The 15,271-nt window shown below is 36.0% G+C and overlaps 2 protein-coding genes across 2 annotated transcripts; one reads left to right on the plus strand and one right to left on the minus strand.

Moving 5' to 3' along the window:
• Nucleotides 1–260: 260 nt before the first annotated feature.
• Nucleotides 261–2,583, plus strand: LOC116291294 (uncharacterized). Its single transcript, XM_031698457.2, has 3 exons — nt 261–882; nt 1,283–1,430; nt 1,613–2,583. The coding sequence occupies exons 1-3, from the start codon at nt 495–497 to the stop codon at nt 1,710–1,712; spliced, it is 636 nt and encodes a 211-aa protein (XP_031554317.1). The 5' UTR covers nt 261–494; the 3' UTR covers nt 1,713–2,583.
• LOC116291292 (alpha-adducin) lies at nt 2,238–15,014 on the minus strand. The gene is made up of 11 exons (XM_031698455.2): nt 14,838–15,014; nt 14,022–14,487; nt 11,237–11,467; nt 10,968–11,018; nt 10,319–10,411; nt 7,960–8,058; nt 7,322–7,483; nt 6,784–6,962; nt 6,044–6,182; nt 5,572–5,682; nt 2,238–4,954 (listed from the first exon to the last, which is right to left on the minus strand). The coding sequence occupies exons 2-11, from the start codon at nt 14,484–14,486 to the stop codon at nt 4,703–4,705; spliced, it is 1,782 nt and encodes a 593-aa protein (XP_031554315.2). The 5' UTR covers nt 14,487; nt 14,838–15,014; the 3' UTR covers nt 2,238–4,702.
• Between the last annotated feature and the right edge of the window lie 257 nt (nt 15,015–15,271).

Here is a 15,271-nt window from a genome sequence, read left to right on the forward strand (position 1 = left end):
GTTTTCTCTTGTTTCAAGGAAAAAAATCATTATCTCTTAACTACCCCTAAGATAGTTACCAAGATTCATTTCCCAAAACCTTTCACTTTTCCGTAGCATCCAAAATATTTTGCTTAATCAAATACCTAATATTGTCTGTTTGTCAGATCTATTTACATATTTTATCCGAGGACAATAACATGCCAAGCACACCTCCGAAAACTCCTTATATGGACTGCCATATGGGGTGAGTAATCGGTTGTGACGTAAATGTGGTTTTTCCTTGGCCTTTCAGTAAGAATTTTCATGCTTGGAGTCACTACTTTCGCTTGTTTACGGTAATGTCTTCCTACACGTACAAACGCATTCAATTATTTCAAGGATTGTCTGAGGACAGATACGAAAGGTTTTGAGGTTCACTCTCAACGCTCTCGGCGGCTCCATGTTACTACGACTGTAGAATTTGTAGTCGTATAAATAATCCGTTGCTTGGCCTTGCGAAACTTCTATTCAAAATGCCAGCCCTCGTTGAAACCAAGAATGTGATACCAAAAGATGTCAAAGCTTTAATATTCGATTGTGATGGAACGGTTTTGGACACTATGCCTCTACACTGGAAAGCCTGGTGTGAGATCTGCAAGGAGACGGGGTTAAATTTTGCCAAGAAAGATTTTCTTCGACTCGCTGGAGTGCCCGGTAAATACATTATTCGAGACTTAGCGATCAAACAATCGATCATACTAGATCCCTTGGAGGTTTACCAAAGAAAAAGAACTGTATTTCTGAAAGGACTGTCTACTGTTGAATCTATACCTTGCGTTTTACGCTTTGTTTATGAAGCCAAGAAGAAAGGAATACCAGTCGCTGTTGCGTCAGGTAGCTCTCGGGCACAAGTCGAAAAAGGTTAGTTAAATTTTTTTGAGAAATTGTTTGTCGTTCTGTTTTGATATTCTAAAAAACTTACTTGAATGTAAGCTTAAAAACTTTCTTTATAAACCCGTTATAAGCCATTAACCTCGCTGGAGGTTGGGTTATGTTGACACGTAGTTACGTGCCGTGTTGAACGTGCCAGATCGGAGTCGGAAGAAAAAACAATGTAAATCAAAAAAGCAAGATTAGATACTCAATCAAATTTATAAAGACTGTACTAATAAAAACAGAAATTTTATTTTACGTTTTGTAAACAAGAAAGGACGATGCGCGTGCTTTTAAAATTCTGGCTTACAAGTGAACTTTTTTGGGCTCCCACCCTCAACTGAAACACAGGAAGCCCAACCCTAAAAAGAGTTTTTTTCTAAAACAGCCCTTGCAGCAGCTGGTGTTCGTCACTTATTTGATGTTGTTGTTGGTAATGAGGACTATACCAACCCCAAGCCCTCCCCTGATGCATTTCTGACTGCGGCATTTAAACTAGGAGTGGACCCAGAAGACTGTTGGGGATTTGAAGACGCGTAAGTATGCTAGATAACATAGATTTCTCAAAGAATTTAAGGGTCTTTTCAATAGAATTTTTATATGATTGGTGACTAAAATTATTATTTCAAGTCATTTTTTCCTGGTTTTTGATCATAGGGAAACTTTAGTTTTAATCAATACTTGTTGACTAATTTGGTACCTTATTTTTGCATTACAGAGATATTGGTCTGGAGGCAATAAAAGCCGCTGGACTGGCCAAGTCATTTGATGTCAGAAATTTTAAAGGTTACCCACAGACCCTGCAATCAATCAGTTAACATATATCACATACTCACAGTAAAACTGAATATATTAAGCTGTTATTTGAAGCAAAGCTGGTTCAATGTTCCTAAAGAGCCTGTCAAAAACATCCGAAGCAAAGAGCTAGATCATGGCTTTCAACATTGGACCAATCACATCAGTCATATTCTGCTTACTTTGCAAAGGAACACTCAATCTGTTGGTTTTTAAGCTACTAGCTAACTTGTGGAGATTTCCAATACTTCTCTCACTTGGTATAATGCTATCTAAAGATTTGAGATTATGGAAGTTCAGACTTTTTTTCCTGAATTCTGCTCTCCATGTCAGATTTAAATTTTGAAATGTTTCCAAGTCCTTATTAATGCTGCTACGTGAGTGAGTGCTTGCTGTATTGGCGGGGACTCAACATTCTTCAAGAGGTCATTGTAAATCCCCCAATATTATACATGCTGATAACAGGGAGATTTAGACACGTTAATTCCTAAAAGGATTAGACAAATCCCTCGGGATAAAAGGCCAGAACTGTCAACATATCTTTAAAATGGGTTTAAATTAATTTTAATTCAGAATTACAGGAATAACATGAAAAGTACTTAGCTAAGCTAGTAAATGCTAAGGGTTACAGAATTATAAAAAAATGTAAAATTCCTAAGGCAATTCAAATGAATGCTCTTTTAACAAATTAATTCAATTGGTTGTATACATTATGGGTAATGATACGTTTATAGCAGAATAGGTCATTTTATCAAATATTTAATCATTTGAAAGAGTCAAGCGCACATATTTTTTATTGTAAGTACACTTTATTTATTTATCTCATACATATCTTAACAATTTCAGAAGACACAAAAAAGTAAGTTAAAAATTAAAAGCATATTTTGAAATATGGCCCAGTTGTTTTGTGATTGTCTTAGAATATTACTAGAAATTATGACTGGATATTTTAAAAGCTTTATAGACCCCTTGAATTGATTTCCTGGAGGATTATTGTTCTGGGAGACAAAACAATAGGCTGTCTTTTTTCATGCAAAAAAAATCCATTGTTTTGTCCCCCAGAACAATAATTTTTTGTCTCGGGGCTCAGTGCAAGGGGCCTATTGTAAGTTGACCCCAAAATATTCTCTTTATTATTTTAACCTTTCACTAAAATTATTTCAAACCTAGCTTTGAAACGTCATAAATTGATACGTTTACTACAAAGATTTAGAATCTTAACACCACTTAAAACTAATGAGGTTAAAAGATTGCCATTATGTCTTTAGCCTAGATTTCTCTGGAAAAAAACAGCTTGTGAACAACTTATTACTCTTTAATGAAGGAGGAGAATGTGTTGAGTATTAAAGGGCCACTTGGACGAAAATCGTTCCAAAATTAAAACTCTTTCATTCGAGCTGGAACTTTGCTAAAATAATCTTGAACACATTAAGAACCTCTCACTGAAATATCTTTCTAATATTCGAAATGGAAGGGCCAAAATTTTACGATTTATTTTCGTCCGCCATTAATTTCTTTGTGTCACGGCCAACGAGTCATTATGTACAGCAGTTTTACGCTGTGACGTCATTTACTCAACACCGTTATGTTAGCGTCGTTTTGACTATACATTTCTTGTTAGATTACCTGAAGTTTATTTGATGTTTTAAACGCGTTATCGTGAAAAGAATCTCTAAACAGACTTTTTTTTAAACCTTTGATACCTCTTCAAATATGATGGAAACTCCTTTGGACGCTCGCTTTGTCAATCCTGAAGAGTTAGAACCATAAGTTATAATGTATGAAGATGAAGCCGAACTAGAAGAAGAAGCAATGCTTGGGAAGAGGTTTTCATAAAAATTCCTTACGTTCATTTCATTATTTGTATTTGCTACGTACTGTCCATGATATAAAGATCTTAAATTTGAAGTTTCAATGTAATCTAATAGTGATTGATGTTATGAAAACAACCGATTGCCTTTTGAATTCTGCGTTGTGATATAAAGATTTGTGACAATATACTTAGATCTACGTGCCGAATAATTTAGAATGTGAGCTCGTAATTCTCCTAGCTGATTTACTACAGAACGGTTATTATTTGCTTCAAAATGTTTATTATGCATTGAATAGGTACAAACATACGATTATCTAATATCATCTTTGTAATAGAACATGTCAAAGGTTTCTTATTTATTACTCGCGCGACAGCGGCGTCTGTCACTCAGCTCGTAGATTTTTCTTTCATTGTGTCGGATGTCTCGCGGACACAAATTGTGGGGTTGCTCTTTGCCCTCGTATGTAAATATGCCTTGAAAAATTGTTATCCTTAAAATGATTCGAATAAATCCCGAATATCTCAGTCACTTCGCGCGATGGAACCGCTAGAATCTCGTCCATGCGTCCTACTTTGTTGTGATTCTTGGCGTGCCGAGATGTATTGAAATTTTCGAATTATGATCGTCAGTATTATTGAAACTGAAAAATTTCAGCGCCTAGACATTATTTGGTCATATAGTAGTTAGGAAACCGAATGAAACATTATATATTTTCTGAATAAACCAAATAAACCGAGTTTTACGAACATGGCACATACATTACTCACCAATGTTTTGGTTTGGGTTGAGTAAATGACGTCATAAGTACTCGTGCCAGTCTTCTTGAGTCGAATTCTGTGATTCAAAGAAATTAATGGCGGACGAAAATAAATCGTAAAATTTTGGCCCTTTCCTTTCGAATATCAAAAAGATATTCCAGTGGGTGGTTCTTACTGTATTCTAGATTATTTCAGCAAAGTTCCAACTCGAATGAAAGAGTTTTAATTTTGGAGCGATTTTCGTCCAAGTGGCCCTTTAACTTTGAACGATGTTTTGTTCTCCAGAAAAATCTACTTATTGGTTGTAACGTTTTGACACCAACATTTTTAAAATGCTTATTTGGCAGCCTTGTTACTGGATCTCGAAATACTTTATGTTAAAATACTTTAATGTTGCTGTACTTTATGCACATAGAGTAGCTGAAATCATGGTCTTCCTTATTAGTCAGTCTTCTCTGCTGCCTTCTTGGAATGCTTCTCTTTAGATTTCTCGGGAGATTTCTTCTTGCTGAAGGTCTCCTTCAAGGCATCCTTAAAACTTCTGCTCTTCTTGACTTTCTTTCTCTTCTTGGAGCCATGTCCTGAGTCTCCTTCTGGAGAAAGAAGCTTGTCATCAGCTTCCTTTGCTTCATCAGCCTTTTCTTTAGCCTCCTCTTCTGCCTTTGTCTCAATAGTTGTTACTACTGTCGTCACCTAAAACAAAGAGTTTGAATGATTATGTACTTATTGACTGAGTGGGAATGCTGTTCGGGAAAATATTTGGCTCGAGGTGAAGCCGTGCGTTTCCCGAAGGTTTTTCATATGATAATATTGGTTATCTTTAACACTGTATCAAAATATGGAGACCAATTTGAATAACTATTGTTCTGGACTGACTAGCTTCTCATACATGTGGGAAATATGCTTTTGTATTTTTGTGTTAACGCATTGCTTGCTAGTTGGTCCAAAACCATAGTTATTCAATTTGATTGCCATATATCGATTTGGTGTATGGACTGGTCATTAAGCTAGCGGGAGACATAAAAAGGGCAGTTGTTTGTTAACAATCTGTGAATACTGTGCGATCGAATTAAAAAGGTTTGATGGTTGCAAACAAAGAAGAAACTGAGACTTGACTCGTGAGAAGATTGCTTTCTAGCTATAGTGTACTAGAGCATCAAAGTATGGAAAACCATATTTGAATTTCACCCAGCAAGAGGCAAAAAAGGTTTATTCTTTGTTGCTAATGAGCATTTCTTGATTCATAAAATACTGCCAACAACAGAATTCAAAACTGAAGCTAATTAATCAAGTTATCAGATAAAGCTTACTGTTGTCTTTGTGGGCTCTTCTGTAGTCTCAACTACCTTGACTTCTTCATCCGGTGCAGACTCTGATATAGCTTCCACTTTCACACCAACAGATTCTTCAATTATCTCATTCTGAAATGGAGAACATTATTTTGTTCATGAAATTCTAGATGGTTTTTACCCTTACATAGGTACACATCTTAAAAGCATTTCTTACTTCGATTTATTGGATAAGGTTTCTTCATATAAGCTTAGTGAGAAGAGAGAAAAACACCCCCCCCCCCCCCAAAAGTTACTGAACCTGTGTTTATGGCAGAAAACTCAAAAGGGAAATGGTACCCGGCCCCTCCCCATTACCCAGACCTCATTAAACTTCTGATGCCTCGATCTTAATGAAACCATCTTGACACCAATGTTGCAAAAGAAAATAAGGCAAAATAAAGATGCAGGGAATACGTGAAAACTTGTAAAGGAAAACAAGAATTATTGTTACCATTTCTCTTGCATCCTTGTCAGTTCTTTCTGGTTGTCTGTCCTTAGCAATCACAGTTTCAATGTTCGGTGACTCCAGATTTGGTTCTTTCTTGTATTCTGTTGACTTGACAGGCTCATTCAGCCATTTTAGCTTGGTTCTGTAACCAAAATATTTTTGATACTAAAACTTTCATAATATACTAATTATACATTTTTTATGGTTGGATCCAGATTTATATCAAACTCAAACCCAAGCTCTTAATTCTATTTCTTCAAAAAACGAGCATTGAAAGTGGACAGTGGTGGTCAAAATAATGTATGATTACAAATGAACCACTCATGGCTCATAAGTATTTTTTACCACTCTTCCAACTAGACCAGGACAGTTTTCATTTTTTATCGCCTCCATAGTATATTTTACATTAACAGGAAGTGCATTTCAAATTGACCACATGATGTCAATGCTGTACCATATGGACAAGTTTCTGAAGTGCAGTCAAGTTTTTATCAGGTGTAAACTTATCCATGTGCTACAACATTGGCATTGCATGGTTGATTTGAAATACACTTGTGGTTAACATAACAGATGCTACGAAAACTATAAATAAATCATGACTGCCTCGGTCTGCTGGGAAGAGTAGTAATATTGAGTATGGAAGAAGAACGGCTGTAGCAGATTTATGGAGGCCAGCTAGGGGGATTTAGTTTTTCCAACTTTTTGATTATTTCTCCAGTGAATAGGGCAAAGGAGGTGGTTACCTGTTATAAGCCCGTCCTGTAGTATGTGCTCTTCTAACTGGGTTACGGTCTCTGTCTTGTTGCTCATAACGGAAAGAGCTTGCTTTGGCTGGCGTCTTGGCCTTGGTGGGCTTGGTGGGGCTCGGTGGTTCCTCCCTCTTAAAGACTTCAGTGCTGTACTCGTATCCAGTCTTGTGGCCCTTTTTTATTAAAAACAAACTCCTCTAAGCATAATTATAATGTCATCATCAGAGGGCCATATGCTAGATAACTCTTTGTGATTATATAATACATCTTTGCCCTTTTTAAAATATCAGCTTTTTTATATTTTTTATTTTTACTGTGGGGGATTAAACTCAAAACTTGCCGAACAATAGGCCGATGCTTCACCAATCCACATGGGTTATTCTGTAAAGCTAAATTGTTTAAAACTTTTAACTTCTGACACCATTTTAGAATGTTGAGCAAAATTAATGTGTCTTTTCCATGACATATTACAAATTAATTAGGAGAAACTATTATATACTGGTATATATTGTAACATTAATGCTTTGCATACCTTGCTATCAAGCATTCGCATCCAGGCAGCGAACAGAATGCTTGAATTTCTTTGTTTGTTCTGGTTGGTATCGTCAGCTTCATGTAGAGACTGGTATATCTTCTTCCTGACATCTTTATCAATGTGGACCAGATTTTCCACACCAGCCCTCATTGCATTGATCTAAAATAGAAATATAAAATAGCTGTTATAAATCTTGCAATCTAATTGGTTAGGGGCACATGCTTTATGAGAGCACAACTTCTATTTTGTCATTTGTATCCAAAATAGCGATTACGGTCATTTTGTATGTTATAAGAGATAGGAAAAACCTTGCTTACTGTGCTGTATGCAGTTAAGGCACTTGAAAAGTGTTGAGAAGCACTCCACTTCAAGTCATGCTTTTCCAAACAATAGGCCTCCTCAGTGTGGGGGTTATGTTTTCCCATTTCAGACCATGTGTCATTCCATTGAGAATAATATTCTTTGTTTGAGTTATATCCATATTCATGTGTCTTCTCATGCACAACTGCTAAACAAAGAAATAATACTCTAGGGAATGAGACACAAGGTCAGAAATGGAAAAGCATTACGCCCAAGCCAAGAAGGTCTATTCTTCGTGTTGTGCTAACCTGTGCACAGTATAATCATTACCATACCTGATACTGACAAGCTTGATTCAGCAAGTGAGCAACATACACCATCTCCTCTATTGACTTGCCAATACAAACGGCACCAACATTCCTCAGGAACAAAACCTGTTGATTGAATCCAAATGAACACAAACATGAATAAATTGTCTCAGGTATTTTCTGTAAACTGCATTGCACTGAGAGGAATAAGTCTCTTTTTTATAGATATGTTATTGATACGAAACACCACTGTTTTTGAAGGATTAATAAAATTAATAGTACCATTTGTATTTGACTATATATCACTTGGCTTAATACCACTTTGTGGTGTGGTATTTTTTCAATAATTCTAGGTCTTAAATCAAAGGCCCTTAGGCGAACTCGTGGATACTTGTTGCACTTTTCGAATATTTAGATTGGTCTTCCTGTGCCCTCGGCTTGTTGACATTCTCAAAGGATTCCAAATATTTCGCTCGATTTAATATTTTGAATACTCAATTTATCTAGTAAGATGAGTAATCGTCCTTTTTATTTTCCTTTTAACACCTAATTCTTCGCTATTTTGTTGAGTTTGAAAGCGATTTCTGTGATGAATTAATTGTCTGAACTTCAATTAATACGAAAGACAACTTCGACTACAACTTCGATAGAGTCAACTGTAGAGTCAACTATAGAGTATAATTGAAAAAGATTTATTTGAAAACGCTTTCTCTGTTTTTAATTTCAAAGGCGGGCTGTGTGTTTTATTCCAGCAAACATTCGACCTACGAGCTCAAAAACTGAATATACAAGATAATCGGCCGATCGGGACGACAAACATAAAGCCTTGCGTTATGCGTGTTGATTCACATTACTACTTATCTTGACCTCCAATGGTCACGGCTCCTACATTTGTTTCGGATGAAACTATTTATTTACACTGTGAACTGAGCAAATATTTTATAGAAATGCGTTTATAAATGCTATTTATTTTGCCTTCATCCAAGTTGGTAAATTAATGATTATTTATTGTAGCGAATTCTCGTTAGACCTTTGCACATTTCAACATACAATCTGAGCATTGCTTCGGCTGTTTGTAATCTTGTAATGCGTGGCGATCAATCTACTTTTTATTCAACGGCTTATTTAAATGACAAAACTGGCGGAAATTCCGTCAAAACTCCATTGGAATTGGTATTTTTTTCCTCTTTTGTTACTTTTTCTACGATCTACGTATACATCTACATTGATTATTTTCTTAAGAAGTTTACTTTAGTAAATACAACTGTTGATCAGTAATAATAAGACTTCTCTCGATCGAGTTTATGAGATTCATGCTGAATACCACCGTGACTTTGAGCTGTCCCTATGGAAAATAAAGTCCTCCAGAGCTTGAAATCAGACTCTCTTCTTGAGTTCTAATTAATTTTTTCAATAACCGGCTCGATCTACGAGTCTCAGTCTGAAATCGAAATGTTGACGTCGTACCTAATAAGCGTTTTTGTTTACTTTTTTAAAATACATCAGAAAAAAAGGTCTAACTCATTGAAATTTTATTTCAGGCGTTAATTGTATAATATGAATAATTCAAAGATAAAACTATGTGCGAGTCTGCGCATGCACAGTGGGCCCCCACGGCGTCTACAGGTGATAGAAATGTATCCCACATGGAACATGAACATTTCGTTTCCTCATATAAATATCAAAGTAATCTATATGGTATAAGAGCTTTGTGCTTGTTAGTGTCGTGTAACATTCGTAATCGGATGACGTAAGACGATCAACAAACGTTTAATTATCGATCTGCTAACATCTTAGTGAGTGAGTGAGTGAGTGAGCGAGTGACACATTTGCATATTCAGACCCCTCACAATAACTCGTTTCTACGCTTCGCGTATCCACGAGTTAATAAATGATGATGAATAAATAAATAAACATGAATAACAGTGGCATTTCCACAAAGTGGCTCTTCACCCACTGAATTCCAAGAATTCTTTACTTTCTCATCCCCATAATACTTTTTGTCTTTGGGGGGTAGCCAGAGGGTTATTTTGCTGAAGGCTGATCAGACAATGTTGACAATACCTTGTTTGGTATCCAAAAATACAACGAAGAAGTAAAAAACAGAAAAAGATAGAAGCTTGAAGACGTTTAAGGTAAAAAAAATTTTGTAAGTCAATACACTTTCTGTAAGACCAAAGCTCATGATGATCTGTACACGCAGAAATAACTTGGAATAAACTGATAATCAGTATTGTACAGATAAAAGCAGGTATAGTATAAATTCAATTAAGAAACCTTTCAATTTGGGACAGTTTTTCGATTGGTTACCCCCCAAAGACGCAAGGCATTATGGGAACGTGAAAGTAGAGAATGGTGGTAGTTCTCATTCTAGTGACAGTGTTACCTTGTCAATTTTTTCACACTTTCTGATCAGATCCTCCTTGTCCTCTTTATCAAACCCCACTCCACTTAATGTATAGTATGTAGCCTCGCCAACCTATTTGAACAAAAATCAATTCTTCAAATTAATGACATTTTTTGCTTCTTGCAAAACTCACAATACAGCTAGACAAGAGTGCATTGTGATCGTGCCAGTGTTGTGTCCAAGGATATTCATAGAATGAGCAGTAACCCCGAGGGGGGAGGGGGGGACTCCGGGAAAAAAGTACCGGGGATGATCGTCGGAAATTTTCAAAAAGACCCCTAAAAGATACTGGAAGTATTTAAAAAAGGGCGTGGCTGAATGATTTTTAATCCCCTAAGAGATACCACAACAAATAATATTAAATTTTACATAAAAAGCGCCTAGGATAAGCCATATCGATGTGCGCTTAGCTCTCCTTTTCCGACACCTTAAGAGATACCAGAAAATGCTGATTTTCAAAAATTCGCATTTATCCCTAAGAGATACGACGAGCATCCCCGGTACTTTTTTCCCGGAGTCCCCCCCCCGGGCAGTAACAAGCCTGAAAATTAGAGCCGATCAGAATTTGTCCCGTGAATTAGTAGTTTTGGTTAAATTGGTGAACATTAGAGAATCGTAATACACTTACTGCAACAGCATCCTTTGAAATGGGAAGCAAACCACACTCCATTGCACTGACCTACGACAACAAAAAAATATAATTATGACATGAGAAACTTGTTTCACAACAGGGAGCACAGAGGGGGAGAGACTAAATTAGTGGTCTTCAGTCTTCCCTTTTGTAGCTAATTTTTAACTCTCGATCAGTCCCCTTCCTACTTCGAGGGGGCTCAGAAGTCCTTGTGCAAGTTATGATAGACACAAACATTGATAAGCAAACTAGGAAGCACCACTCACTGCTTTGACTGCGATTGATGTCAGGCACATCACACAGTTGACGTCCTTCAATGCCTCATATACAATGCAGTGTACTTGATCACCAAGCTTGTTTGACCCAAAGTTAGTGTTGCCAGGTTCAACAGTGTTGCCCTCAAGGTCCATTTTGATGAGACTTGCTGCCGTTATCTCATTGAAAAGTACTCCTACAGGAGAGGTCAGGTAGTAGTAGTCATCTTCAGTGGCTCTGGCCTAAGAAGGACAGCAAAAATTTTGAAATTAAAAAAATTGTCAAGAATTTAATTTTGAAAAATTTTTAAATTTTATTGTGCAGTACCAAAAATTATCCATATCCCTTTCCCTCCTCACAGAGTAATTTGGAATTTAAAGAACAAAATTACAGTTTTTATGGAAGAAAATTAGAATTTCTGGGGGTGGAAGGTCTTTAACAAAAAAATTCCCTGTGGGGGGAGGGGAGATATGGATAATTTCTGGACCTACATATTCTGTTAAAAATTAATCAAGCCAAAAATAGGTAAAATAGAAATGGCTTAATTCATGTCCGATCAAATTGTTAATAAAATGTTGTCTTGTTCTCAGTATATAAACACTCCTTTCTACCACCTCTTTCTCTTTTACTCTGACAAAGGACTAGCGCCCAAAATGTTTTTTCATCTTTTCACGGAGTAAAATTTACCCTTTTATTGTTTCATTAGAAACACCAACCCAACTCACACAATTTTTAGCTAGTTATCTCTTCTGATCTAAAAACAGGTTAAATTATCAAAGATAACGACACAAGCATTAAAACAACAGATCAGATGGCTACATTGAGGGGTAATAATAATGAGCTTCAATAATCCTTTTGTGAAATAACAAGTTTGAGTCAGCCAGACAAAAATAAAAACAGCCTTTTCATCTAAGAGATTATGTCAGCCACCACCAATGTACTTTGTAAAAATGACAGATTTATTTAACAATAAATCAACTTTTAGTCATTTTTGCATTAATGTCTGATGAATGAATGAATTACTAACACATTTGCATTGCTTGCCCTTATTAGATGGTTAAAAAGATTAATGTTTGAAGATATATTATTAAAAGTAACTACGAAACCTTGAAGGAAAGTCACACTATTTTTCTTTTGTGTGAAATAATACTTTAAAAATAGACTAAACAAAATAGTATTTTCCACAAAAGATTCTAGTGCATTAATAATTGATGGGCTAGTTTTTCTTATTACAGATTGCTAATCAATAACGACTGTACAATGTGTCAAATAATTTGCAGTATTTTCTGGCTTCAACACATAAATATATTTTAATGTTGGCCCATATACACACGCAGGCACACTTCTAAAACTATTTTAAAAATACTTTGAAATTCATCGATAACTTAATTTATATAAATGTGTACAACATGCTTAATATAGCCAAACCTAGGAAGAGTTTGTCTTATGTTTACTTAATTAGTCTATAGCTAAGCCACATGGACAACACAGAACAAAGAGTCAGTGAGACTACAAGAAAAAATCTGTAATTCTAGGCAATCCAAGAAAATGTTCACTGGAAACACAGAAAGCAGATCAGGTCATATTGTTTATTATTATCTATGATTTACAGTGTATTTAATATACTACTATAGAACTACCATACTATGTTTGATTCTAAAACAAAACGAGCAAATAGTAAACTGAAGAAAGCCACTTACATGTTTACTTTTGATTCTATGAATGCTAGAGACTATCCATAGATATATACACTACAAAAGAATATGTAAGATAGCTATTTAACAATGCGTTTTGGTCCTCGACTGAAGCAAAATGATTAGGATAGGTCTCACTCTACTAACCATCTACAAATGAAATACGGTAATCATGATTAATATTTAGTCCTTTCTCTAAGTTCTCTCTGACGGCCATCATCAAAGATTTTATCTATTTGTTTCAGAGGCTCCTATAAAGCAATTTTCAGTCATAACTTTATATGACTGAGCTCCACCTTAAAAAAATTACTTTCTGAGCCCAAGCACCAGGGTATCATCGTATCTCTCAACTTACTGATCACTTAAATGGGCTATTCAAGTTTTAACCAAAAATTACCTCGTAAACAGCTACCCAAAAACCCTTCAATACTGACTTTATTTATGCTATATTTCATTCCTTCTACCACTAATTTCCAATAAAAAGTTAATCTTTGTTAAAATTAATACTCAAACAAAAACCAAGAGAACAATAGAATCCTTTGAGACCTGAAGTCTACAACATTTTCATTCAGCCATAACTTTAATGCTGTTAATCATGATACAAAATCCTGGTAGAATGATAGGATATATATATATATATATATATATATATATATACCTCATGCAATCAGCTGTTTGATGCAAACACAAAATGATGTCTGCCTCAAAATTATGTTATTAGTAAAACCCTTTTTCAAACAGATGTTTGCCCTGATTTAGTTTTGAGATCAAAGCAGCAATGTTTTTTTGGGGGGAAATATGAAGATAAAACGACACCAGTGTAGGAAGAAAACCTTATATAGGGAAATGAATGTTGCAAAGTAATATCAGTTATCTTAGAAACCATCTATATTATAACCATAGATTATTCAAGAAGAACCTAGATACTGATTAACATCGCCAAAAGGATTAATTATTCTATTTATTAGCGTTTTTTGGACGCCTCCAGTAAAGTGTGATTAATAAAAATAAATAAAAAATAAATTCAATTTACCTTCAAGAAATGCGCAATAAATGAATGGCTGAGATTTCTGAACAAAGATAAATTTAATTTATAACTTACGGTACAGAGCACTTGATCATAGTCACAAGAAGCCCAGTTAAACTCTAGGGTCAGACGATAGACTGCAGCGATCTTACAACGAAGTAAGCGTTCTTCTTTAGAAAATTTGATCGTCTCCATGCCTCTTATGTCTGCTATGGGTGTAACTGGTACTCCTTGTGCTCCTCCAGCAATCCCTCCCGTTGGAATCAAGAAATCTTGATAAGTACGGTAACTTTTGAGATTCGTAGTTTTATTCGTTATATCTACGTTCCCAACGACCTCTTCTAGCTCTTCTCGAAGAACTTCGTCTCCAAGAACGATGGAAACGCGCTGGCGAAGTTTTAGACCTCGGACATCACGAGTTATTTGATCAGGAGTATTGATCGCAGGTGAAAAGCCTTTCTCTGATGGCGGAGCGCTCCATCGCTTTGCTTTTGACTCGATCCTTCTTCCAGTACGACGTACTACTACTTCTTCAGACATGCTGGAAGAAAGGCGAAGATCGAATTGACGAGTTAGTATTTATTCGAAGAAGATCGTCCAAGAACTAGAGTATTTTTGCGGTCAGTGACGACAAAATTTATGAATTGTTCAAGAAATCTAATCTAGTAGTCTAATAATAGCTTTGGATTTGCACGATCACGAAGCCAATTCTCGAGTTCTACATTCAATAAATTGTTAGTATGCTTTGAATCCAGAGCAAATCTTTTAAAGATGAAAAGACGCTTATAGATTAATTATCGAGAGAAAAAGCGTGCAGAAAATACTGGAACGGTCGCTTGGAAAAACAAAGTTCACCAAGCCAACCACGAGAGATCTCTTTTTTCTCCTTACCTTTTGATCTCCTCGTAAGAGGCAGCCCTTCAATGGTGCAGGATTCAAGCAAACAAGAAGAGAAGGGTTGTGGTCATTCTATGGAAAAAGTCACCCAAGCTTGAAGGAGAGAAGAGCACCAACGCGCCTGTAATACAAACGTGAAGCTCAACAAACAATGCAGACGACCTTTGCAGATGCAAATGAGGGGCCCCCGACAATCAGACCACCCCCCAAATCATGCTAAACACTAGACGCTCATTTGCATTGGAAGTAAAGAACACATTTAGTTCTAGACCTGTTGTTGCAAGTTAGAAAAGATTCAACTGTCGCCAATGGAAAATAATTGAAATGGTTGTTTTTGATTTTGTTCAGCTGCACATATAACTCTTGACATAAGTTATTTTCTTGACTTTTGCTCCAAGATTACACAGGAAGCCCGCATAGGCTAAAAT

This window comes from Actinia tenebrosa, unplaced genomic scaffold (assembly GCF_029948245.1).
Source record: "Actinia tenebrosa isolate PJP-AT-01 unplaced genomic scaffold, QUT_ActTen_1.0 PGA_scaffold12__29_contigs__length_12842862, whole genome shotgun sequence".
In the NCBI taxonomy this organism is placed as follows: Eukaryota; Metazoa; Cnidaria; class Anthozoa; order Actiniaria; family Actiniidae; genus Actinia; species Actinia tenebrosa.